Source organism: Ceratotherium simum, chromosome 7 (assembly GCF_057802395.1).
Source record: "Ceratotherium simum simum isolate JZ-2026a chromosome 7, ASM5780239v1, whole genome shotgun sequence".
In the NCBI taxonomy this organism is placed as follows: domain Eukaryota; kingdom Metazoa; phylum Chordata; class Mammalia; order Perissodactyla; family Rhinocerotidae; genus Ceratotherium; species Ceratotherium simum.
The window spans coordinates 1183998-1210076 of NC_141906.1; the positions used below are offsets into that span (position 1 = coordinate 1183998).

The following is a 26079-nucleotide window of genomic DNA, read 5'->3' on the forward strand; positions in this document are numbered from 1 at the left end:
GGTGATTATCATATAAAGGATCTTATAATCTTATTTTGTAGAATCTAGAAACTGCCACAGTCCTATAATCACAATTTTGTAGCAGGCTTCACATAAACTATCCAGTCTTTAGACTAGAAGTTTCCATAGAAGTATAGTATTCCACAATAATAACAGCAATAATTAATATTTTCTCAGCATAAGTAAACAGGTAAAACTTTATTATGCACTACACTCTATACTCAGTTTACAGCTAAGATACACATAACTACTAAACCTTTCCTGTTGCAATAGTTCTATGTAAGAACTTTTATAAAAAAATCCCCAAATTAACCAAGTGACTAAAATACTGTTAAAAACTTCAAAAAATATAAGTAAAAAGTCTGATTAATTTATCTGTGTTTATACTAGGGTGGCAATATTTTAAAATTTGTTCATAACAAACTAACAACAAAATAAGCAAAGTCCAAATATAATCAAAGATGTTCACTTTTTGAAAATATGCTTGACTAGGACTTTTTAAATATAACACAGTATGAATTCTATTTATCATACAGCTAAGCCTTGGAAAGTATAAACCGCCAGACAAAGCTGTTATTATTAGAATTAATGATATTTATCTCAAACATGGCTAATAAGTATGGCTGCTTTCATGGCAACTTTAGGCCAGTGGGACGAGACAGACATCTGACTGCGCCTCAGTCCTGGGCTTGAGGCCTCAGACAGTTACCACAGGCTGTAGTCTTCATATAGTTTGGGGACAAGCTGCCAGGGAAGACTGGCCAGGAACGGACAACATTTAGCAGATGTATTACAAAATAAAATTCATGCCACTTGACGTAGATATTATGACTCGACAAGACGCTTCCAGGTACCCTAGGGGCAGCCCAGACATGCTCTTCTCATCATAAAGGAGCTGCTTACCATGATAATCCTTATATAATGGGTTGGTGTCTCTCTCAGAACCAATAAATGATTCCAGACCGACTACTGTATCTGACAAGTTTGTAAGACGAGCAATAATTGCTTTATTCTGTAAAACAAGGAAACAAAACACTCGTTATGTCTAAAAATATAACATCTATACAGTGCCATTGTGCCATCTCAATGACAAATCGTAGAGGAGACAGACTATCAACACAGAGAAATAATTTGAAAGTTAAAGCTACCACAGCCCGAAAACTGGATGAAAATATGCCCTTAACTGAAAATTCCTGCCCAAGTAGGTATGCTATTCTAATTTGAAGAGCTGAGGGAGTATACCTTAGTTTTGTGAGAAAACATAAGCTGATTACTTTTCTCTTGTCTTAAGGGGCAGGGCTATCTTTATCCCCATACACTATTATTTTTCAAACTACTTTACTACTGCTCATTGGAAAACCTGACAGTATCAGGATTGAGAAGCAGTAGATAGTACAGGCTACTGTGTAAGTCAAGGTCCTACCAGCATCTGTCAGTAGGGACCAGGTCCCAGCCCTACAACAGCTGAGGTCCTCTGTATCATATCAGAAATACGGAAGGGCCCAGCTAAGAGCTGCAGCATGGCTAGCTCTGGAGTCTTCTATTCTCTTTCCAGATGCTGCTGTTCAGCTCTGGGATCACAATGAAGGCAAAGCGAGGACAGCAAATGACTAGCACTAGACTAGTAGCCCACTTTTCCTTCCCGACACAACCCAACATGAACCAAAAATACCATTAAACAGTATATCATAAAAAATGTCAAATTTTAAGTAGCAAAAGTTCTAAAACACCCAGAATTTCATGCTATAAAAATATAATCATTAAAAATATGATCATTAAATATCCTGTAGGTTTTCTTAAATTATTTTATTTAATGGAAATTCGGTATTTCTTTTAGGCCCTGACAGGATGGTAGGTCAGTAAAATGTTTTATATGCTATAACATCTTAGAAAAAGTTGAAAAATTTGTTGTTCGTAAAATTTTATAATTTTGAAACTCCCATTTTATACACTGGTAATGTCTAACAGTTTAAAAATAATCTTCAAAAAAGGGATGGGAAATGTAAAACATTCAAGAAAATTTATCAGTCTGATATTATGTCCCCCGTTAGAGAAAAGTCCAAATATAACAAATATGTTCACCTTCAGAAAACTTGACTTGACGACTGAGCTTAGAGGTATTCCTCCGTTTCTTAAGTCCTCTTGTAAAGATTGCATACGAACGAAAAATAAGAGGGGTGGTGGATGTTACCTGGCTCAGTCTGAAATACACAGTAGCCTCTGTCACTAAGCATTTCATGAAGTGACGGGTTACCTCACACCTACGGTAGCATTTGAAACTCCTCCGTTAAGTAGAAATGTGTGTTATATAAAGAATGTTTCAGCCTTTGAGTCAGTGCTCTTAAAAGGAACCAGTAAAAATAATTATCCTTAATTGTCTTTACTACTTTCAATCACATGGGTACCAAGCATAGAAAAACAAACATAATTTGGAAATGCCTATTTTTTCTAAGGCAATTTTTCATTCAATGGTGAGAAAATAATCCAGATTGATTCCTTACTTTCAGTTCTATGCCACAGGGGATGGTCCTCCTCCAGGAATAACAGGGGCTTCAGAGGCCATCAGCATGTTCCTCGCAATAGTTCTTTAGCCAGAGACCATTATATCAAACTCATCCAGGTTGGGTTTCAGCCAGTTATTCTTCACCCAAACAAGAATGTCTGCCAGACATTCCGACAGCTGGGAGACAGTTCACAATGAGTCGACGTGAAAATGATTCATTGTGCTGAGTTCTGAACAATGTTGGGGTGGGGGTGGGGTGTGGCTGGGGTGGTGGCAGAGGGTGAGAACAAGCGGGAGATGAGGAAAACCACAAGGTTCTCCCACTTAGAAGCATCTTCAATAAGAACCCCAGCAGGGTCTTGTCATTCCATTTCAGGATAAACTCAACCGGGAAGAGCTCTCCCGTCATGGACCCTCAGATGAACCAGCATTTGTAAAGGCCACTGGCAATAAGTCTTAATCAAAAGGTCAGATTTCCTTTATCTATAACAGAAGATTAAGCCTTTGTATCTAAATGTCTGAATCTAAAATGATAAAAGTCAATTTTTGTTAGAATTCAACTATTCAGGATTTCAGTGATATAGGGGCTTTCTCAATTCTATGACTAACACAAACTGTATGGTTTAGGATGGGATTAGCCTGCATTCTAGCAGTATATAAGTAGGGTCCTGTGCATTTACATGGCCAACCTGACATCTGTTTACTTCAAGGAGGGTTTCTTTCCTTAATTTAACCTTAAAATTTACTAAAAAACCACTTAACACCCTGTTATGTTTGTCAACTTTATAGGTTTTTTTAAGGTAATCTGTGGGAGATTAAAAAAAAATCAATTATCCACTTTACAGAGGAAGACTAATAAATTCCAAATACAAAATATGTGTATAGCCTAGATTTAAAAATCTCAGAAATTCATTCATATATTTCATTTATTATATTTCTAAGTTCCACAGGTTTACATCATAGTTATTAACTACAAACTAAATTCTACTTTAAAAGCTTTCATGAAGTATTAGAACAAGAATAAACTTCTAATCATTACCATAAAATAAATTATATTTAATAGTGACCTTACTGCTTTCTGCACAGCAGTTTTGGAAAATAGTTTATGCAATGTGGCAAACTAGATTGTGAAAGTTGTATAGATATCTGAAAATACAGAATAAAAAGCACTGGAAATTATATAAGAATAATATCTAAGTTTCTGACTGATATAACTTTTATCTTAATTATAAACTCATTCAGTCTTCCAGTTATTTATAGGAGCATAAAAGACATTTGAGTATGTAAATGTATATATTTTTCAAAAAGTTAAGATAGTATTAGAGATTACCTCTATATCTCTAAGATTCACAGGGAATATGGTGTATTGATACAATCATATCTTAAAAACTACTTTTGTCAAAAGATCTTTCAAATCATAATATTAATACTAAATGGTCTTTTAGAAAAAGGTAGGTGAATTTACTTAAAGAATGTAAATTTAACAGCTTTAAAAAAACCTTAAAAGCAAAATAATCACAATTCACTTTAAGAGGAATACACTATGGACAATAAATTGTCATAAACTAACCCGCAGTGCACAGAAAGCTTTAGCATAATGATCTGAGCAGAGGCCTTGAAACTGGAGCTTCCACATTCTCATCTTCACAGATTCTAAGTGTTTTTATGTTATTAGCCAAGAATGTGAAACCTTCTTGGTCTCAGTATACGTAGTTGGAAATGGGGAAGTAAAGGTATTTGTGCATCAATTACCTAGACATAAATTTTGGACAATTTTTGGTTAATTTTGAAGTTGCTACATTATAGTTTCCAATAAGGAACATCTGAGTAAAGACATTCAGGATTCACCAGCAGGAGTAAATTAATGGTTATACGGCATGCCTGGCACAATGACATCACCCAAGTATGTACAACGATATGCCGCCCTCCTCCTTGCCCATCTGGATGTGAAAATCTAGGATGGCTCAAAAATCCTTCTTATACCAGACAACTCTCCCTTCACTCTGGGTGAAAGTTGTCAGCTCTGGATAGCAGCCAAGACATGACTAGGAGGGAAGCCAGAAGAGAAGAGAGCCAGTGTCCAGGAGTTTTAAGAGTTTGCTGGCAGTCTCAAACAGCACTGTATTAAGTTACATAAAGGGTTCTTAAAACTTTCTGTTGCAGTGTAATTTCTCAATGAATTATTTAAACTTAAATTATGTCAAATGCCGTTGCAAATAAAAAAGGCAAATCAGATTGTCCAGGCCTTCTTATTCCAATTTTAATCTCACAAAGACGCCTTGTTTTGATTATTCCTTGTTTGGTCTCAGAGAGTGTTTCCTGTTTGCTTTTATGGAAATGGTAGCCTCTTCTTCTTAGGATATACCAAATTCATTAGATGGACTGTCAATAAAGGAAGATTAAGGCTCCCTTCCAATTCAAAGCTCATAAAGCCAAAACTATGAACTTTGTTAAGAGAGAAAAATTCAACTCCTGCCATATAAGCTCCCTGCATTTTCTAATAAAAACACTTGAGATACCTATTTAGAGTAACCAAGCAACAATGAGAACACCTCAACTCTGAATGTTTCCTTACTTAATGGGCCTTATGATCTCAACAATACAAGATATGGTTTGTACCAACACGAAACATACTTCCAAGAAAGATTTAACAAGAGAATTCACAAGTAATTAACCAATCACTTAATTATCAAAAAGCTTGAAAGGAATACACCAACTGATATAAAGCATTTATGCAATGCCTCAAAGAAGAATCAGCTCTTGGGTTCATCAAATAAGAAAGACAGCAGACACATAATATGAAGGGCAGAGCTCCCGCCTGAGTATGGCACGGGACCGCAAGGGCACGAGAGCACTAATCAGCTAATGTTGAAGAGTCAAAGGGATACTTAAGTTACTTTATGTTTGACTCGACTACATGACAGGACGTGTGTTTGGGGGCAATGTCCACAAGAAAAGCAAGTGTGCTACTCAACAGCTTGGTATAATAACATTCTCTGGAAAACGATATGCATAGAAAAACAAACATACTAGAACTTATGACATTTCTTTGTCATGTAATAAAATAATAAACTTGGATAAATGGATAAATCTAGGGATATTTAATGAGCTATTTCTTTTTCCATGCTTATTAAGTTCTTCATTCTATAGAAATCGAGACTATGAAATAATAAAACTGTTAATACTGTTTGTAGTCTTTTACAAAACTTCCCCCACCTTCTCCAGAGCTATCACTCACTTCTGTGGATTATATTTTTATTTTATTAAAAAAAGTTTGATAGTGGGGGAAATAATTCTGTTCATAATTATTTTGAGTTTAAGAAAGAATACAATTTTATTTTATAAAATTATATTAATGAACATTTGTAATAATATTAATAATGACATTAATACTTTAATGAAGGTATTAGATTAAATCTTTCCAGATTTAACACTGAACTTTATTCAAAGTCATACACTGTTAATTTTAAAATATAGAGGAATTTTTGTAAATTAAAAAATTCTAACTGTAACACTCTCTTGGTAGCATCATATACTGATGTTAATGTAGGGAAATCATAAAACAAACATATTTTGGTTCCATTTTCTAATGCTTAAAACATATCCATTAAGGAGCTAATGGCAAACATACTTAACCTTAAGGGCAAGAGAAATTGCTAAGTTGCCAAATTTTACTAGGATTAAGCAATGGAGCCACATCTTTTTGTGTTTTCTATCTGATCAAATACCTGGTATTCTAAATTTTGGTATGAAAATGTTGGTTCTTTAAAATTGAAGCATTTTATTTTTTTAGAACACAGGATGTTATTTTCAGAAGTATTATTTACATTTACACTGGCCTCAAATACTACAGGCTTTGCAGAACATTTATGTCAGTTTTCTTTTTCAGTAGGTTATTCTATAAAATATTTTAAAAAATAATCTTAGTCTAAAAACTCTTATAAATGGGGTGAAAAAATACTGTAATGAATAGGCTGAATAGAATAATGGTATAATATTCAAAATTAATTTTAGGCATTTTTCATAAACTATGTATCATCTAGTTTCATATTACAGAAATTATTTATAGAGAAATTTGTATTTTTTGCTTAAAAATGTTTTATGGGTAACTTCCTAAATCATAAATTTGTTGCTTACTGCTTTATACTTGAAACCATTAAAATGCAATTCACAGATGTCCAAAAGCTCACAGCCTGCCTGGAAAAACAACTGCTGATGCCCAAATATCAAACAGAGCATCCAGCTGATGTGTGTGATGCAGTGGTAGGTTAAAGATACTACTAAAGTTTAAAATCAGCTTAGAATAATCCCATATTGAGTACAAAATTACAGCCTGCCATCAGGAACAGGCTGACAGAGCCAGGTCCAGATGGGAGACTGGCCGGGAAAAAAGCTGAGGCAGGTGGGGGAAGGACGGGACCTGCAGGCGGACAGGACTACTCCCTCTGCTGGCAAGGTTCTCACCTGCCTGGGTTTTTAACTAACGACTAGCTTTTCTTTAATTATTTAAGATATAACCAATAAATTATGTAAAGCGTTTCTTCTCCAGTTGGCTGTTCCGTGTTTACACATTTTCAAACTCGTGGTATCTTATTTTTCACCAGATTAATTTCTCGGAGATATAAGGGCCCAATGTTTCACCAGGAGGTCCAATTATTTATCTTGTAATTTAATTGTATCATAAATATAAGTAAATGTAGCATTGCTTTTATAATATAAGCACTTTAAAACTTAAGAATGCCTTTGACTCATGTTTGTTGATATATATACCTTCTTGAAGAAAAGATTTCTTGGGCTACAGACTTCACAATCTCTTTCTCAGGCTCTGCATAATGCCCCGTAATGAAATGATATAGAAATGAACCATATAAATCAACTATACAGGGAACAAGAAAACAGCATGTCACAGCAAAACAGCATAGATGCACAGCGCCAAACCTATCTGATAATCTAAGGATCTGAGTTTACAGATATTATGTACTAATATGTAAGAAATTAACAACTAATGTTTACACAAAAAATTTGTTAAATTTTACAGAAAAAAATTATTCAATATTTGATTTTCAATGTAAATTAATAGCTGCAGCAAAAACATTTAGTAAAAATCTGTTCTAAGATTTTGGCCTACAACCAGAAGCTCCCAGAACAGGAGGGACCAGCTCTTTCACCCACTGTTCTCATCTGAATCCTGGCTTAAAAGCTATTCCAGCTCCCAGCTTTCCAGAAGGCTCCATCCCAGGAATCCCTGCCTGCCATTTGGTTTGCTGATTTTAATCTCTCAGGACTTTCTTACAGTGGCTCTACTATGCTGAACTGGCACTTGCTTCCAGAAGTGAGTTATTATTAAACCTGTAGGTCAACTGTGGCACTAACAACTCTTTGGAAGCTTTCAGCCACAGTGTACAATTTGCTAGTCTAATTAAATATTAATTCTAAGTGTTACATTTTGTGGCTAAGAGCTTTTATTTTCCATCACCAGGCTGGAAGAGAAAGCGGTTACAGGACTAATTTAATCTCCCCCCTGCCCCCGTCCTCCAGAACATTAAAGATTAACTACATAGGGTGCAAAAACATTATTAAAGAAGCAAGAACTCTTTATATAGCAATAATAATGTAATTAATAACAAAGGGCTAAAACATAACGTTAGGATATAATATACAACCTGGTACTTAAACAGCTTTAAACTGTAATTAGTTACAAGCACGTTTTGTCTCAACATTAAGAAATAAGTATCATCCTTTTTTGAAGACAGTAATCTTTCTTTAAGGGAAGGTATGCATCCAAGTATATAAACAGGAATAATTCAAAACTTGCATTTTCTCATAGGTATTTTTCAGACAGCGTATGACACCAAAGATAAAAAGCTATAGTAATTTTATTTGTAAAATAAATGCAAAATTAAATAAAGTTGCACTTTTTTGTACACAAAAAGTGATATAGTCGAGTCTATAATAAAAATAATGTTAAAGATCCTTCCTCTTTTTTTCTTCTACCACGTTCAAGAGGACTGAACACAGAGGTCCCTCCCTGCTTCTGCTCCCAGAACAGTTGTGTCCATGCCTGGACACTGGGCATTATAAAGTCTATGCAGTCCAGCAGCCAGAGATTTCATATGCCCAAACAGATGACTCACTCTCCAGACCGTGAGGAGACATTTCACTAATTCTATCATTGATACATTGGAAGAGTTTGGCTCTAAATAGGACTTTAACAACCACCACCACCACAAGGAACTACAATATCAATCACAATATGAACCAAAACATCATCAAGTTATTTTAGAGAAAGCAAAAAGGCATTTAAAACCAAAATTATTTTTCATTTTGTGCCTTACCGAATACACTTTGGTTAGATTAAATATAATAAAAGGTTTCTAAATAGTAATTTTTTCATTTAAACATGCACATAAACCTTACTGACAATTGTAAATATCCTGCTCTATTTAATATGTATATTTACACTAAGACAAAATGGTAAATATACTGCTACTAATGCTCCAAATAGATGGAAACTTATAGATAATTTGGGGGTTATTTGTGTAAAAACTTTCAAACATCCTTGAGCAAGAAAGTAAATCAGATACATATGTATAATGCATACAAGCTAAGATTTGACTTAAAAAATTGATCCGATATCAGCACATGCAACACGAAACAGAAGAAGAACGGAGCTGCAGGAATCTGTAAACTCTAAGCCTACAGCAGCAGAACTGAAACACAGTTTATTATTTGTTATTGTAAAGAAAAACAAGGTTCTGTTTACAATTCACCAGACTTAAAATGAAGTTACTAAGTTTTCAAAGACTGGAATTTTACAAATAAGGTATAAAATTAAAATGGGTTTAATATGATTCAGTTCATTTAAAAAAATGCTTCTTTGTAAGCTTTTAAAAAGGTTAATTTCTTACACTCTGTTTCAGAGTAGTTGAGAAGATCTAGAAAAATTAAAGGCAGATTCTCAGTTGAGAATATCTTGATTAAGGAATTTATGAAAAACTGACACCCAGAATATATGACTTTATCCTTTAGTGACTGATATTTATGATTGAGATTAAATCTGTAATTTTCATCCTTAACTATTCTTAATAAAGTGTATTTAAAATGACCATTTAAAATAATATTCTCCTTAATAAAGTCCATTTAAAATGACTATTTAAAATAATATTCTCCTTAATAAAGCACATTTAAAAAGACCATTTAAATAGATTAAGTTATATGACAGAAGGTATTGTTATGCTTTCCTATAATGACGCTCATATCAACAAATATTTAAAAAATATTTTGCAAAATTTTATAGTTGGAAACTAACAAAAGTCTGTTGTTCCTTCACCATGCAATTATTCTTAGTTCTTGCTTTTTAAAAAAAAGATTTCACACTGAGAGAAATTCACAAGGCCGCTAGAGTCCACACTTCATAACCCCATATTAGTGGCTGGTTCTAAAGCAGTCCATTGCTTGACTTAGAGTTTAGCTGCTAAAATACTCAGCATGAACACAAAAGTTTATGGATGTGAAAAGGTCTGTTCTGAATTTCTCTACATTGACACACACTGTATCATTCACGGCAGTGGGTCCAAAGTTTTAAAACCTTAATAATATAAAGATTAATTTGAAAATATATCAATTAAAATAACACAATAAAATCTCATTCAATTTTCAAGAGATATATTATAAAAAGGCCTTTTTCTCCTGCTTTTATTCAGAAAATGAATCTTTCCCTTGGTATAAGCTAACTAATGCTGGTGATAGTTTTCTTCAGTGAGATAGCTGGGGACAAAATTCTATAGATCAAATTGTTGGAAAATAGTGGTTATATGATAAAAACTGAATAAAGCTTTTAACCGACCAAGTGCCAACGATGATCAATAAAAATATGTTATAGGCCAGTTTCAAATCTCAAATCTGTTCTGAATAAAAGAAAGTTTAAATAGTTTACCAACTAATGTTCTGTGAGCAAATATATTAAATGCTGGCAATACTTAGAATTATTCCAGAATGAAAAAATGTTATTTCGCAAAAATCAGCAATAATGCAAAGAAGTTTTCATTCCTGTATTATTATAGTTAAGGAGAAATTTATTTGGTTTTTTATATTTTACAATTCCTTAAAAGGGTAGATTATGACAGCCTGAATAGATTAGCAATAAAAAATAAATTTTATTTTTGAAAGGAAAGCTGTGAGAAAGGTATAGAAAAATAACCTTCCCTATTTTAATTACAATTCTAAGTGCTTCAATATTTATTTCCTGACCAAGAGTTTCAGGTAAAAGTGCTTTTAATCAATAAAAAATTCAAATCAAGAACAAGCTGCCACAGCTTGTGTAAATAAAATGCATAAGCCAGGGGAAATTCATTTTCCTTTCACCTTACTAAGAGAATCATAAGAAAGCATGAAACTAAGTTTTTATTTCCAAAAAGAATAAATGCTATCGGTCACCAGTTTTCTTAAGCATACAACTGTCACTGGGAATTGAAAATAAAATTAATTTAAAAAGCACAAAATGTTTGTGTAATTTGAAGGTGGATGAAAAATTTCACTAATAGTAAGCCAGTTCCCATTTATAAGACCAAAAAGCATTACAGTTTCATATCTTGCTAGATATGGAAATCAAACAGTTATCCTATTGTAACAGCCTCAAAGTTATCACTTTGCAAAAAAATCTCATTAAAAAGTTTGAAGGCTGCACAAACACTTCTGTTTTTAACAGTAAATGGTGAAAAAAGCAGCAGAATGTTCAACGTAGCTGAAATATAACAACCTTTAATATGGAAATTTATACTCAAGTTTTTAAAAGTTGAAATAATATTCTCATACTTAGAATAACATGGAGGAAGAGTTTCCAGGTAGGGTTTTGGTTGTTTTTCTTAGATGTAAGCTTTCCTCTTTTTGTCCAGTCCTCGACGAGAGTTTTAACAGTTGAGTTGTGAGAACGTGAGCAGCTGCTGTTATTATAACTAAAGGTCTGTCTCCCGCTCGAGTCTGAGAGACCACATGCTCCGCTGTCCTCTCATCTTGCCATCCTCACCAATTAACTGTTAACATGGAAGGCTGTACACATGCTCTGGGGGGCTCTTTAACAGGCTTCTTGGCCAGGGGAACAACTACACAGCAGGGATCTGGGAACCGAGCAATGCCGGAATATAGGGGCGCCGGCCGCAGTTCTGCGCCTTCTAATGACACTTGACTCCACAGTTGAGCATGTAACAAAGTCTGTATTTAACCTGGCCATTTTCACATACATTTTTAATACCATGTCTTTGGGCAGATACTAAAACTATATCCTAGCAAGAGACAATATAAGTAATACTACTACATCACAGGGAAAATTGTTTAGCACTCTACATAATTTTTAAAGACATTCATAATATATATGATGAATAATTTTAGTGTTTTCTTAACAGATATTTAGAATTTCTTTTTATACATTTGTTTCAATGTATGATTGCTATTTTTCCCCGTGCTGTTATGGAAATAATCTTTAACCGAAAGGAAAAAAAAAATTTCAAGTTCAAAGTTCTGAGGCTGAACACAAAATATTTCAAATGTAAATTTAAAAATAATTGTTTTTCACTCTACTTGCAAAAGTCTTATTATAACAATAAGTTAAAATCAGTTTTGAATCTATGTCATTATTTTTCCTATTTTAACTTTTCCCCCTCTTTGCAATTTTCTTAACTATGTGTTCCTTCTCTACAATGAAATTAAACATGGGAAGCATGCCAAAAGTACAATCAAGGGTAACTAATCATTACTGTACAAGTCTGACAGAATGCTAATAACTAAAGTAAGAACAGCAATTGGCTGTTTTACCAACCTAAGAGATACAGATACTTTATATACTTTTAATCTAGTGTTACTTTATATAACGTATTCAAATAAAGGAATCACAATTCTATTATCTAGAGTGTAATTATATGACAAAATTTCCAAGGATATCAAATTACATTTCTATTTCCTGCCAGAATCCACTTGACTATCAAATTCCACGCTCAGCATCCAAATACCTGCACACACTAATTGTCTGCTCTGTCCGTACTGTTGTCTGCATTGCTGGAAAAGCTCTGGAGGATAGGGGCCTTGTCTGCCTGTTCACTACACATGGGTGCCTAGAACAGTGCCTGCAACAAGTATTTGTTGACTGAATAAGCGAAATTACCCGTAGTCATTCAATCACCATTTACACCTTGACTTCGAGTCTGCAGGGATGGCACTGGTGACAGTGCAGAGGAAGGTGATGGATAATGCTGAGAAGAGTCATGTTACAACATGGTGATGTGACTAAGACTCTGAAGGCCATCTGACTTCATGCCTCCTGGTCTGTCTTAGGCCAAATCTGCGAGAAGATCCTGTCAGTGTCTTTCATAAAAAAGAGGCAGAAAGCTGAAGATTTCTATTGCTTTGATAGACTTGTACACCTTATTTTTTGTAGCCTGATCTCCATTCCAATTCTCAATTTTGGAGGTCTCTTTAAGTACTAATAGTACAGATGACAATTGCTATCATAGATGGAGTGCCTACTATGTGCCAGCACTGTGTCAGCACATGTTATTGCTAATCCTCTGAATTTTTACAGATGAAGAAGCTAAGGCTGACAAAGCTAAGACTTGACTAAGATCATATAACTAATTGTGTCTATCTGCCTCCAAAAGCCCAGGTTCTATCTATCATGAACGCTACTTCGTGCATAGTCTGTTTCTTAATTTTGACTCTTTTTAGCACTGCTATTGAATAAACAGCATACTATGGTGGTAATTGGAGGGGGCTGCTTGGGTCTACATCCTGCCACTCCACCAGCTATGTGATCCTGGCAAAGTCACTTAAGTTTTTGTCCCTTATTTCCTAACCTGTAAAAGGGAGATACTGACAGCACCAGCCATATGGGGTTATTATGAGGATGAAATGAGTTAACACTTGAAAAGAGTTCAGGACTGCACCTGGCCCAGAGAAATCACTACGTAAGTTCTTCTGAAGTAAACTCACCACCCAGGTTCTGTGCATTCATGTGTGTGATCAGCTTCGTGAGCACTCTGCTTCCACTTCGTATTCTCCTTCCTTGGCCTGAATATTGTGACTGTCCTTGCCAGTCTTGAAGAGCTATTAAGGGTTTTATCTCCTATTCATACCATGCCTGGTTTAAGCAAACTGTTAAGTATTACATTTTCTCCTAAATATTTTGATATAAAAACAAATATATGGTCAGGTGCCATGTTCAAAGAGCATGGGAATAATTCATTTGTTTTCATAGCTCACTTGACATTGGGGCCAGAAGACTACTGTAGGACAGCGAGCAAAACTGTCTAGGGGAGTGACCATGGGCACTCATCACCACGGTCTGCACCTGTGGTCTCCTGTTTCCAGCTCAAAGGAGTCTCTTTATCGGTACTTTAAAAAGTATAAATTTAAACATATCTCTTCCAGTTATACAAGCATTTAAATATATCTGTAAAATGTCAAAATTCACATATTGCTTCATGTTCAGACATCCAGTCCGCCCTATCATCTCAATCACTACTTCGTCAGTGGTGCAGACAGGATGATGTGAGGTCACCTGATAGCATTACTGCTGTCCCTCACACGGCAGCAGGAGGAATCTCTGTCCAAATGTTCACAATGGGGTTGGCATCTCTTCTCTAAAGGATAAAGATGATCATCATCAAAATGACTTTTAAAAAATTTTTCTTTCTTTACCTTTTTTTTTGCATAGGTACCTTTAGAATAAATAAAAAACTACATTTATACATATATTTATTTAATAATTGTTTTTCTTGCTTTGTAATTACACATAAGGAAATACACTTCCATCTTTTTTTTTTTTCCCTTTATGGAATGGAACTTTTTACTTAATCTTTCACATGTACTAATTTGTCAAAGATTTTACAACGATAGTTTTCTTTTTAAAAATACTGAACGATAACAATGTTAGCCTAGAACTTTTATCCTAATGGAAAGTTACTGCCATCAAAGGTAGTTAATAATTCAAGACACATAAGGATGCAGTGTGACGAAGAGCAGAGAGTCTAGGTTTTAGAGTTAAACAGATCTGGGTTTGATACAAGCTTTACACATGTACTAGGTGTGTGACTTGGGAGAATCACTCCACTTCAGCTGAATCTCCTTTGCAGTTGGCCTCACACCCATCTTTAGAGTTTTGTGGTCGTGAGGGAAGACACATAACCTGACAGTGAAGAGGGTGGGCTGGAGTCGGGGGGAGAGAGGAGTTGGAAGAATCCTGGCCCTGCCACCGCTTCCACGTGCGACTCTGTGGAAACAAAGGTGAGGTGGTGGTGCAGCTTCAAGGACACGATGCTCGTAGGGCGCCTGGCGTGCGGGGTGTGCCTGATAAATCCCTGTAGTGATGGCACAGTCGTAGTACGAGTGTGAGCTGCAGTATTTCCACGAGTGTCTGACAAGTCTGCTCCAAGTTTGTCCACCATCATAATCAAGGAGCTCATTACATTTAACCAAACTATTACTAAGGTATTAACTTTATAATGACAACATCATTAACAACACAAACAACATAAGTATATGTACAACGTATAAGATGATTAGAGAAAGGAGTTTCCCCTATGATAGTTGTATGACTGCAAACTCATAGTAGTAAGTTAGATTCAAGCACAACCTGTAAAAAGCTGTTAAAGGAAAACTGAGTTATCCTCTTATGACTATTACAAATAAATTCTACTGGCCAAGGAGTCAAAATTCACTTCTTATTTATGTCAAATTTTTTGGTCATAGGACTTGAAATATCCTGTATATATACTGTATATAATTAATGCGATCAAATGACATTTTAACCAATTTGCCATTTGTAGATAGGGTTTGGGTATGTTAGAACAAACATACTAAAATCACATAAATTTATAATAAAGATTCAACTCGTTTCAACAATCAGGTATTAGAAATAATTTTCCAAGTAAGAATCAATATTCCTGTAATTAACATTTACTGAACATCTTGAAAAAGCCTAGGTACTGTGTTAGAAATTTTTATACTTGATTGCATTTGATAATGCATTATTATTACAACCCTGAGCCAGCTAAAAGGACGATTATAAATATGTAGCCCCGCCTGGGTGGAGACTACAATGTACCAGATACATAAGATTATAGGAAATCACATGTTAGAGGCTGACAAAAACTACTTTGGTAAACAGTACTACTAATAAAAAGAGAACTAGTGAATGTAAAATGTGTTAACATATAATTAGAATGTTAACTAATAAGCCAAAAGCTATTTGAGAACATGAACTAAAGTTGTGTAAAAAATTTAAATTGCATATTGATCCACTAGTAAAAGATAAAACTATAAAACTTTTATACAAAAACATAGGAAAAAGACCTTAGAGAGGGCAAAGATTGGTAAGATGGGAGGGGTGGGAGAGAGAAACCACTAGCCATTAAAAAAATTGATAAATTAAACTTCAACAAGATTAAAAACTTTAGTTCTTCAAAAGATACTGCTAAGAAAATAGAAAAGGCAAGTCACAGACTAGAAGAAAATTATTGCAAAGTGGTACGTAAAATATACAAGGAATTTTACAACTTGATAATGAGGACATAAACAACTCAGTAAAAAAATGGACAAGATTTAGACAAAACAAGACAGGCAAATAGCCAACCAGCTCATGAAAAGATGGTCCACATCATTAGTGATCAAGAAAATGCAAATTACCACAAGTCACACCATTTCACATGGACTACAATGGCTAAAATAAAAAAGACTGAAAATAAAAAGCTTTGGAGGGATGTGACTCCTAGACACATGAAAATATATATCTGCCTAAAAACTACACTAATGTTCATTCATAGCAGCTTTATTCACAATAGCCTCAATCTGAAAACAACTCAAATGCCCACCAGTAGGTGTGAGGATGAAGGAATTGTGGTATATTCTTACAACAGAAAACTAATCAGCAATAAAAATAAACTGGTGATGCATACAACACTGTGGATGGGGGCTCAGAGGAGCCTTTCAAGTCCTTTCTAGCTCTAAGATGAAAGATTTGCGATTTACCAGCTTTGAGAGAAGTAGCTCCAGAATAAAGACCTGTTACATATTCTAGTAGACTTCTCCTATAACATGGTTCTGGAACCCGATTTCCTGGGTTCAAATCACGGTTCTTCAAGTATTTAACCTTGATTTAGTTTCTTTACTGTACCACAGTTTCCTTATGTACAAAATGGAGATAATAACAGTAGATACAGAAAAATTCTGTAAGAACTGTTATGTTCTGACTTAAAGTGGTTTGTATTCATTAGCTGCTCTCATTAGTGTTATTATTGCTATTTCTTAGAGAAGCAAAGCAAAACATAACTCAAAACTTCCCTGCTCTAAGTCATTCCAAATCTAAGTGTTTTAGTATGTGCATGAGAAAATGTGATTTTAGTTGATTCAGTTCATTTTCACTTTCACATTCCATTCATTGCAGCAGATTTTTTAAGTTATATTATTTCTAGTATTGTGTTAATATATATAATAATACTGTGGGAATATATATGATATCATTCATATTACCTGTAAAATAACAGTAATAATGATGAAAACAGTCACAAAGTTGCCCCTTTAACACTCTTAAGAAGGGGACTTTTTTGAGCTGGTGAGGAAAATCTTGCAAAGATCCCTCTTTCTCTATTTGGGGAAGCCTGACCTCCTTCCCCAAGAGTGTAGCTTTAGGAGGATTATACATAGAAACAGAGAAAGAAGAAGGAGATGAGTCCTATTCTGATCAGCCTTTTTTGTTTTTTTTCAATTTTTTTTATCATGGTAAAATACACATGACATAAAATTAACTATCTTAACCACTTTTAAGTGTACAGTTCAATGGTATTAAACACATTCATAATGTTGTGCTGCCATCGTCACCATCCATCTCCAGAACTCTTTTCATCGTGTAAAACTGAACCTCTGTCCTCGTTAAACACAAACTCCCCATTCTCCTCCTCCAGCCCCTACCAACCACCATTCTACTTTCTGTCTCTATGAATCTGACTACTCTAAGTACTTCATATAAGTAGAATCACAGTATTTGTCTTTTTGTGACTCACTTATTTCACTTAGCATAATGTCCTCAAGATTCATACATGTTGTAGCAATGTCAGAATTTCCCTCCTTTTTAAGGCTGAATAATATTCCATTGTATGTATATGCCACATTTTCTTATCTATTCATCTGTCGATGAACAGTCAGGTTGCTTCCACATTTTAGCTGTTGTGAATAATGCTACTATGAACGTGGGTACAAATATCTCTTCAAGACCTATTTTCAGATCAGCTTATGATCAACAAAAAGATCCCACAGCAAAATCAACCTCATGTCACAGTGATGTTAGCAAGTTCACAAGAAATCAAAGAAAAATAATAAAATTAGTGAAGATGGACTTACCATATACTCACTGTATAATAAACCCACAAATACACAAGAGATGAATAATCTAATCTAAAAGACATTTTGATGCTCTGGCATTTCAAGCATCTGAAACCTCTTTTATCCAAATGGCATATGAAAACAGTTTATCAGACTCACAAAGCATTTATATATTGCTTTTCACTATAAACCACAAGTTAAGGGAAAGTAGTTTTGGAAATTCTTACCTGGATAAGATGGGTTGGCACTGTGATAATACAGACTGAGAGAGAGGTTCGCAGAAGACCACGGAGAACATAGAGGAACTTTGTGAGACTCTGACTGTTGTTGCAATTTTCTGTACAGCAAATGTCATCTCCCCACAAAGGTGAACCAAGATTCTGGATTCCTATTCTTAGAATGTTTTTCTGTTTTTTCTAAAGGAAAGTGGGAGGGAGGTAAATACTAAGTTTTATTAACCATCAGGATATCTCTTTTGCTTTGATCTACCAGTTCTTATTTTTATTCATAACAGATCAGGGAGATAATGCCAATAGACACGGCAAAAAGCTTTACGTACTACCAGTAATAAGGCAATGTAAAGGAAATTTTTTAGATTACAAGAGTACAACAAATAACAGAACTGATTTTTTTTTTTTACTTTTGGAAAATTTGAAGAGTATCACAAGTCTCAAACTTTTAATTTTCCAAATTTTGACATTATGAATAAAAATTACGTTTGAGTCAGTTAAAATAATATATAACAAATCACAGTCATAATAAACAGAATCTAAACTAGAATGCTTACAAATCATTCTTAGTATTACAAAATTCCATAAGTCTTTCAATAAACTACAAATTGCTCAATATTTCTCATATAATTCTTTTTTTTTTTTTAATTTTATTTATTTATTTTTTTCCCCCAAAGCCCCAGTAGATAGTTGTATGTCATAGCTGCACATCCCTTTAGTTGCTGTATGTGGGATGCGACCTTAGCGTGGCCGGAGAAGCAGTGCGTCGGTGCGCGCCCGGGATCCGAACCCAGGCCGCCAGCAGCGGAGCGCACGCACTTAACCGCTAAGCCACAGGGCCGGCCCTCATATAATTCTATCATATCTACTGTCTACTATTTTGTTTGAAAGAAGCTTAAAAATGCATGTTTTTGGTTTTAGATTTTACACTAGCCTCTACCTTTTCTTCTTAAATCTATTTTTACAAGAATAATTTAAATTCAACACTTTTCATAAAACTTAGGTGAACATTTAGAACTTGAGCCTATAGCCATTAAGGTCATAATAATAGTGACAAATATTTCTTGGGAAAAGAACATTTAAAAAACATTAAGTAAAACCTAGGATGCTTGTCAATAAGAGTTTGCCAGAAGATGTGTTTACACTATTCTACTGTTTGGGTTATTCTAAGTGAACAGACATTTTAAAAATACTTTCCTTAGCAATCCAGCAAAATTTCCAGGCAAAGGAAGGAGACACTAGCAAAATATAGCATATGGAAATAACTGGAAAATCATTACTACAATTTTAATGAGAAAAATAAGATTTCTCTCCTAAAGCAAAGATTTGGAACATTTGCCACTTTAGTTGCGATTTCTGATGAAACAAGATCCTAAAATATATCACTTGCTATTGCTATGAAATACCACTAATGAAATTTATTAACCAACAAGTTATTGCCCAACACAATATATCTATCTCCCTGATATCACAGATGAAAGTTGAATTTGTGTATTTCTTTTCAAGGAGAATTCACTGACAAAAGAAAGTAGGGAAAATTAATAAAACACTGAGATGTCAGACAAGGAAAACCTAAGGGGAAGGTAGTTAGTAGGATGAGTAAGATAGACTTTCAGTCTAGACTGTGCAACTAAGTAGATGGATGATTACACATTACTTAGGTCTTAGTTTTCTCATCTCTAAAATAACAAGAATAGAATAGAAGACTGCTCTATGAGACCATACAATTCTTCAAATACATAAAGTGACACAATGGCCTGGATAAAACCATAAGAATGAGATTACAGAAAGATATTTAATCTGAGCACACCTGAGAAAAATTCCTGACTCCAAGGACCTGGAGCGTGATGACACTATCAAGGCAGCTGGTCCAATCATCTTTCCTGGTTGTATTAAGGTTCTCACAGACAACCACCTAAGATACCGTATGTTATGATCCTTGATGGTCCATAAAAATTGTTTTCTTTTTGTTTCTGCATTACTTGAATGAAGTGAAGTACTAAGATGTACCAGGGCATATGTTAGAAGTATAAATAAGTTTCTGACGAGTCTGTGTAAGATATCTGTGAAATATCATCGTTATTCCTTTTTCCATATTACTTAGAAACTCAGAACTTAAATAAAATGGCAAGAATAAGGCTCATTTTGTCATCCCTAAACTTGTTATCTCATAAACTGTAGCTTAAGGGGCCGGCCTGGTGGTACAAGCGGGTAAGTGCACGCGCTCTGCTGCGGCGGCCCAGGGTTCACCAGTTCGGATCCTGGGCATGCACCGACATACCACTTGTCATGCCATGCTGTGGCAGCATCCCATATAAAGTAGAGGAAGATGGGCGTGGATGTTAGGCCAGGGCCAGTCTTCCTCAGCAAAAAAAAGAGGAGGATTGGCAGATGTTAGCTCAGGGCCAATCTTCCTCACAAAAAACAAAAAAAAAAAACCTGTAGCTTAAGTTAGAGTCCCAACAAAAAGAGCAATCTGGAAAAAGGGAGAGAGAATTTCCAAAAAAATCAGATATCAGAATGAAACATGAAGGTAAAAGGAGAGCAGCACCACATTGTTTATGTATCCTGCCAACGTTTCAGAAACTAAGGGTGGGCTGCATTTTAACCCACAGTCATCCTCACCCAGCCCGCTGTATCAAAAAGTACTTGCTAAAACTTCATAACAAAAATGCAGAATGAGGAGAACTACAGAAGTCTAGTGACTTCGACAGATACACTGATATATGTAATAGAAAGAATGAAAATATTAAGCCAAAAAATGAATGAGTGATAAGATAACTAAGTGAGGTAGGGTCACAGCAAATCAGAACATAATTAAGCTTAACACTTCAACACAGGAAATACATTTATATTTTTAAAAATATGACGGTAATTGCAAAAACAAAGGCTGGATTACAAATTTCCTGTGTATTTGGGACATACAATTCCTTCGCTACCCTAAATAATAATGGGGCATACTGTGAGGCATAATGAAATTCAAAAAGTAAACTTTTGCTTACAGCTGAACAATAAATAGTTAAATTTATTCCTATGAGAACATCTAAAATAGTTAATCTGTTATTCTAAGTAAAATCAATGTTCAAATTTCATTTTTTATTTGCTATTTCTTAGATACTTGAAAATCAGAAATTAAAAACAAATGAAGTTATGACAGTAATTTGTAAATGTCTCCACTCCACATAGCTTCACAGATGAGCTACAATATTTTACTTACTACCAATGTTAATTATACAGTATGTAATATTCTGTTCCTTAGAATCTATTTCTATATATTGCCTCCAACTAGTTTAGTTTATTTGAAAATGTAGTGATAGAGAAAGTAAGATGAAAATTTCCTTTTAAAAAGTAGGATTTATCTCAGTGTCAGAATATTATTTTGACTCAGAAACAATATTTTTTGAAGTAGTGCCTGATAGATGCATTTTTGTGGCTTCTGGAATTCATCTAAAGTTTCTGAGACAGACCTATAGACTAGGTAATTTAGCACATGACACAAACTATAATTTAACAATATGGAAATTCACTAACTATATTTTAATTCCAGCGAAATTGGAAATATATTTTTATAATAACTTGGCATATTTTAATTAAAAAAATTTTTTTTAGCATTCTTGGTATTTACCATAGAAATGTGTATCTCAACCTTGTTTAATCTCTATGAAAGTCAGTAGTTACAGAACCTCTGGTTCAGATAGCCAAACTAGCTCCAGTTCGTTGTCTATCAATGTTCATGAAATAACATACTGTTTATTGAAAATGGCATTGTTTCATACTCAAATAACTAAGAAAACAAACCTTTCATTCCATTCTAATAATAGCTTACTTACTAAGGGTTCTTTGGATGGATGTGTAAGTATGTGTGTCTCTCTCTGCTATTGTCTTTGCTTTTTTTGCATTCTACAAGATATCTTGCTCTTAGAAGATGTGCCATCATCCTGCAAGAGCAGCAGCTCTGCACACTGTACCATAGGAACTGTTATGACATGTCTGTTTCCATAGTTACCACAGCGAGTGGGGAGAGGTGTCTGTCAGGGACCAATTTACCTCTCCAGACGGGCATTGCCACCAAAAAGAAGACATGGTGCCCATTAATCTTAGCTAGGATCAAAAACGAAGCAACAATGAGCAAAACAAAATTGTATTAAATACCAAGTGCCATGACAAAAACTTAACATACACAAAAAGCCATCTATAAATGAACGTCTGTGCCTCACTACACAGACATAAGTACTTTCAACCGGCTATTAAACTAATAGCCAAGATAAATTTAAAAATTTATTTTACCATACACAAAGTGTTAAAAATAGCAGCACAGTTTATAAGAAGATCTAAAAATCTATGAATTAAAAGCAAACGTAGTTGATAACGCCAAAAACAAGATTTTGGCTTCTTTGTCTTCTTCAATAAAAATAACAGTGCTCTGGAAATAATTCTGCTAAAATAATATAAAGGAAACGCAAATCTTTTAGCAGCTATAGCAATTAAAATCACTGAGGAAGAATTCTGAAAGGCATGATATCTAGAAATAAAATTTCCCCTATTTTGTTTAAGTTAAACTAACCAGAATATCTTTAATAGTGGGAATTCAAAGGAAGTTTTTAAAAATTGAGCAACAGAGAAATAGTTAAATTATAAAATATTTTAATATAGCAAATAAAATGCATTTTTTAATTCAATGAGACAACTCAAAGCATAATGTAATAAGAAACAAAATCTTAAAATAACTAATTCTTACTCACAAGGTAATTCAAAACTAAGGACCGAATGACAGAAGTATAAAAAATTTAGAGAGGAAAGTACAAATCTTGCAGACTTAAGAGTAACTTTCAAAGTGTGGCTATTTATTAATTCTGGGTGCTACATATACATATTTAAAAATAATTAATGTTGACAATGTATGTATACATCTCATGTGTATCCACTGAGAACTTAGCTAAAATTAACAGTCAGACTAAAGCTGCCTGTGCTCTGCGTAGTTATATCTTCTGTGCTTGGAAACAGCTTGTTCACTGTTGATTATTTTAAGACCTTCTCGGTCTGCGCCTAGAGAGTTTGAAAACAACATTACATATATGATTGATTATAAAAGGCTTTGAAGGTACTCAATACCTGGGGATTGGATCCATCAAATCCTTCCTCATAAATAATGTTCTGGATAAAGTGAAGCAGCTTCATGTAGCCATGGGTCAAAGAGCTGTTGGTAAGAAGTGGTTCAAACACATAAATGGGCTTATTACACAGGAAATACAAAATCTAAGGTAAAACATTAAGTAAATAATTAAAAGGTATACATTTATGAGATTACTTAAATATAATATAAAACTAGCCAAAACACTATAAATAATTCCAAAATATAAAGTCAATACATCCAGGGAATAAATTACAATGCCTTGTGTTAACTAGCTCAATGTTCTTGACATAATGGGAAGATAAAAATCTGTGGAAACTGAGATGACTTAATTATGTCAGGCTTAGTTACCTCCAAGAAAATTAATGATTTAATGAAGCAACCTAAAAGATGGAAGCCACTATAGCTTTTCAGAAATAATCATAGATAACTAACAAGTAGTTAATGAACTGCTTCGCCAAGTAAACCTGAATCAATGTCCCAATCACCCGAGCTCATCTTCCATCAGTTTTTTTTCTTAGAACAAACTGCTAAAATAATAGTAATTCAAAAACTTGATCTTTTAAGACAAATGAAGACCAGTATAAGCTCCACTTCGTTTGTAAAAAGAAGACAATAAAACAAACATACGAATTTAGGAAGATAACCTAAATGATTTCCCACATGAATATTAGCATTAATGTTACTATTTTAAAATATTTTACAAATGCTACGAAACATCTCAAAGAAAATTTAGTAACGGTGAAGAAAATTTGCTTTAACATTAACCAAATTTAAGAATCTTCATAACGGACAACCTGTGTGCTATGGCTGAACATTAAATGTCACGATAATGGAGTTGAGGAGCACAGCTATTTCAGAAGTTGAGTGCCTAATGCTGTAAAACTTGTGGGACCTTAAAGACAACAGTAGCTGCTTTACTAGGATGCTAAGTAAAGCATTCACACAGGCAGAAGAAATGCCCTAAAGAAAGAATTAAATTTAACTTGGAGCATATCTCTAACATTAAAGAATATAAAAAGTTAGGAAATGTAGCAGACTGCTCAGTGTGCAAAATCAATGGTAGGTGGTCCAGCAAAAATATATGCATATCTCTGTAAACATTTTATTGACTAGTCACACCTAGCCCCAAAGTACCTATCTAACAAAAATGAAACCAAGAGAAAAGAATGCTGTTCTGTGCAAAACAAATATGGCTCCAATTGAAGGATTTGGGAGGATGGTTATTTCTCATATAGTTATTTCTCCATTTTCAATGAAATTACAACAAATTACATGAACACATTTTTTCTAGCTTCATGAATGAGGAAATGTGTCTATAAATAATGATATTCCATAAAGGCAACGATATGACGGTCTCATAACACATATTTGCCCTGGCTAGCTCAACTTTCAGAACACAGTGCTGCCTTTGGAACACAGCAGATTCAATTCCCACCCAGGCCAATTAACTTTGCACAGGGGGTAAAATCTGCCCCAAGGTCCCAGATTAGGAAATGAACTCCAGTCAACCACCAGATGGACATCACCATGGGTTAAAGGAGGGTGGACCAAGAACACAGCCAGTGCATCCCAATCCACAGTAATGAATCTACTCAAGACCATTATCATTTCATACATGCAAAAAGTTTCTTAAGCATTTTTCCCTCTGCCCAGAATTGTTCAATAATAAAATCTGCCTCAAATACTTGGGAGTAAATTTGTTATCTGAAGGCACATTATTAAACACCACCCACATACATCACTTCTTAGTTTTTTAGTTGCCACAATTTATTCAACCAACATGATCTGTTATTTATTTCATATTCTCACAGTCTGTTAAGGTAGCTATAGTAGATCTGAGATTCTCTTCAAAGGCAAGGGAGGTTTATTTGATATGAGAACAAAAATGAAAACATAAAGCCAATGCCTCTTAATCTCTTTCCTTATTTAACATTGACATAAAACAATCCAATTGCCAAGAATGCTTAGAACTTTGTAAGTAATAAAATACATTTCTCTAAACGAATTAGATTTCTACTTTGAGAACAAAATAAAATGGGGAAAAAATCAATATATTTAGGTATATTAATTGAGAATAGTCATTGCTGGATACATGAGATTAGAGCATTTAAAACTGAACTAATTTGGGGCCGGCCCCATGGCTTAGCGGTTAAGTGTGTGCACTCTGCTACTGGCGGCCTGGGTTCGGATCCCAGGCACGCACCGACGCACTGCTTCTCCGGCCATGCTGAGGCCGCATCCCACATACAGCAACTAGAAGGATGTGCAACTATGACATGCAACTATCTACTGGGGCTTTGGGGGGGAAAAAAAAAAAAAAGGAGGAGGATTGGTAATAGATGTTAGCTCAGAGCCGGTCTTCCTCAGCAAAAAGAGGAGGATTAGCATGGATGTTAGTTAGCTCAGGCCTGATCTTCCTCACAAAAAAATAAATAAATAAATAAAACTGTAAAAAAAAAAAAAAAAGACCTGAACTAATTTATATGGTACTGATATTAAAATACCAAGTATTGTCAATCTCCATGAGATACATTTCCTTGCCACCAATATCCATAATAGTTTTTTTTGCTGAAAATAAATATCTTCCATAGTCATCTAAAATTTGTTTTTAATTAAACCTCTTTAATTTTGAGGCTGTTGCCTTCTTGTTATTGTTGTTCAGCAGTCTAGTAACGCAGAAAACAAGAGTCAGCAAGAAGGAAACCCAGTTACGAAGGTGACCCTGGCTTTCTTACTAACGTTGCCAAGCATTTAACAGAGGTTAAGTTATCAAAGTATCTAAAACATGTCCCAAAGGCAGCATACTTCAAATCATGTATCCTATGTTACCTGATTTTCTGAATTTT

General features: G+C 34.4%; 1 protein-coding gene across 9 annotated transcripts in view; it reads right to left on the reverse strand.

Moving 5' to 3' along the window:
• ELP4 (elongator acetyltransferase complex subunit 4) overlaps positions 1-26079 on the reverse strand; it is a 240597-nt gene that overhangs the window by 129201 nt on the left and 85317 nt on the right. For 8 of the 9 annotated variants that reach the window (XM_004418554.2, XM_087433049.1, XM_087433045.1 and 5 more), the window contains 3 exons: positions 23212-23296; positions 18097-18285; positions 904-1012 (listed from right to left, as the gene is read on the reverse strand). In XM_004418554.2, the coding sequence (XP_004418611.2) occupies positions 904-1012; positions 18097-18285; positions 23212-23296 (383 nt within the window). Of the gene's footprint in view, positions 1-903; positions 1013-2458; positions 2681-18096; positions 18286-23211; positions 23297-26079 lie in introns of those variants that run through there. The other variant, XM_087433051.1, reaches the window with a different exon arrangement.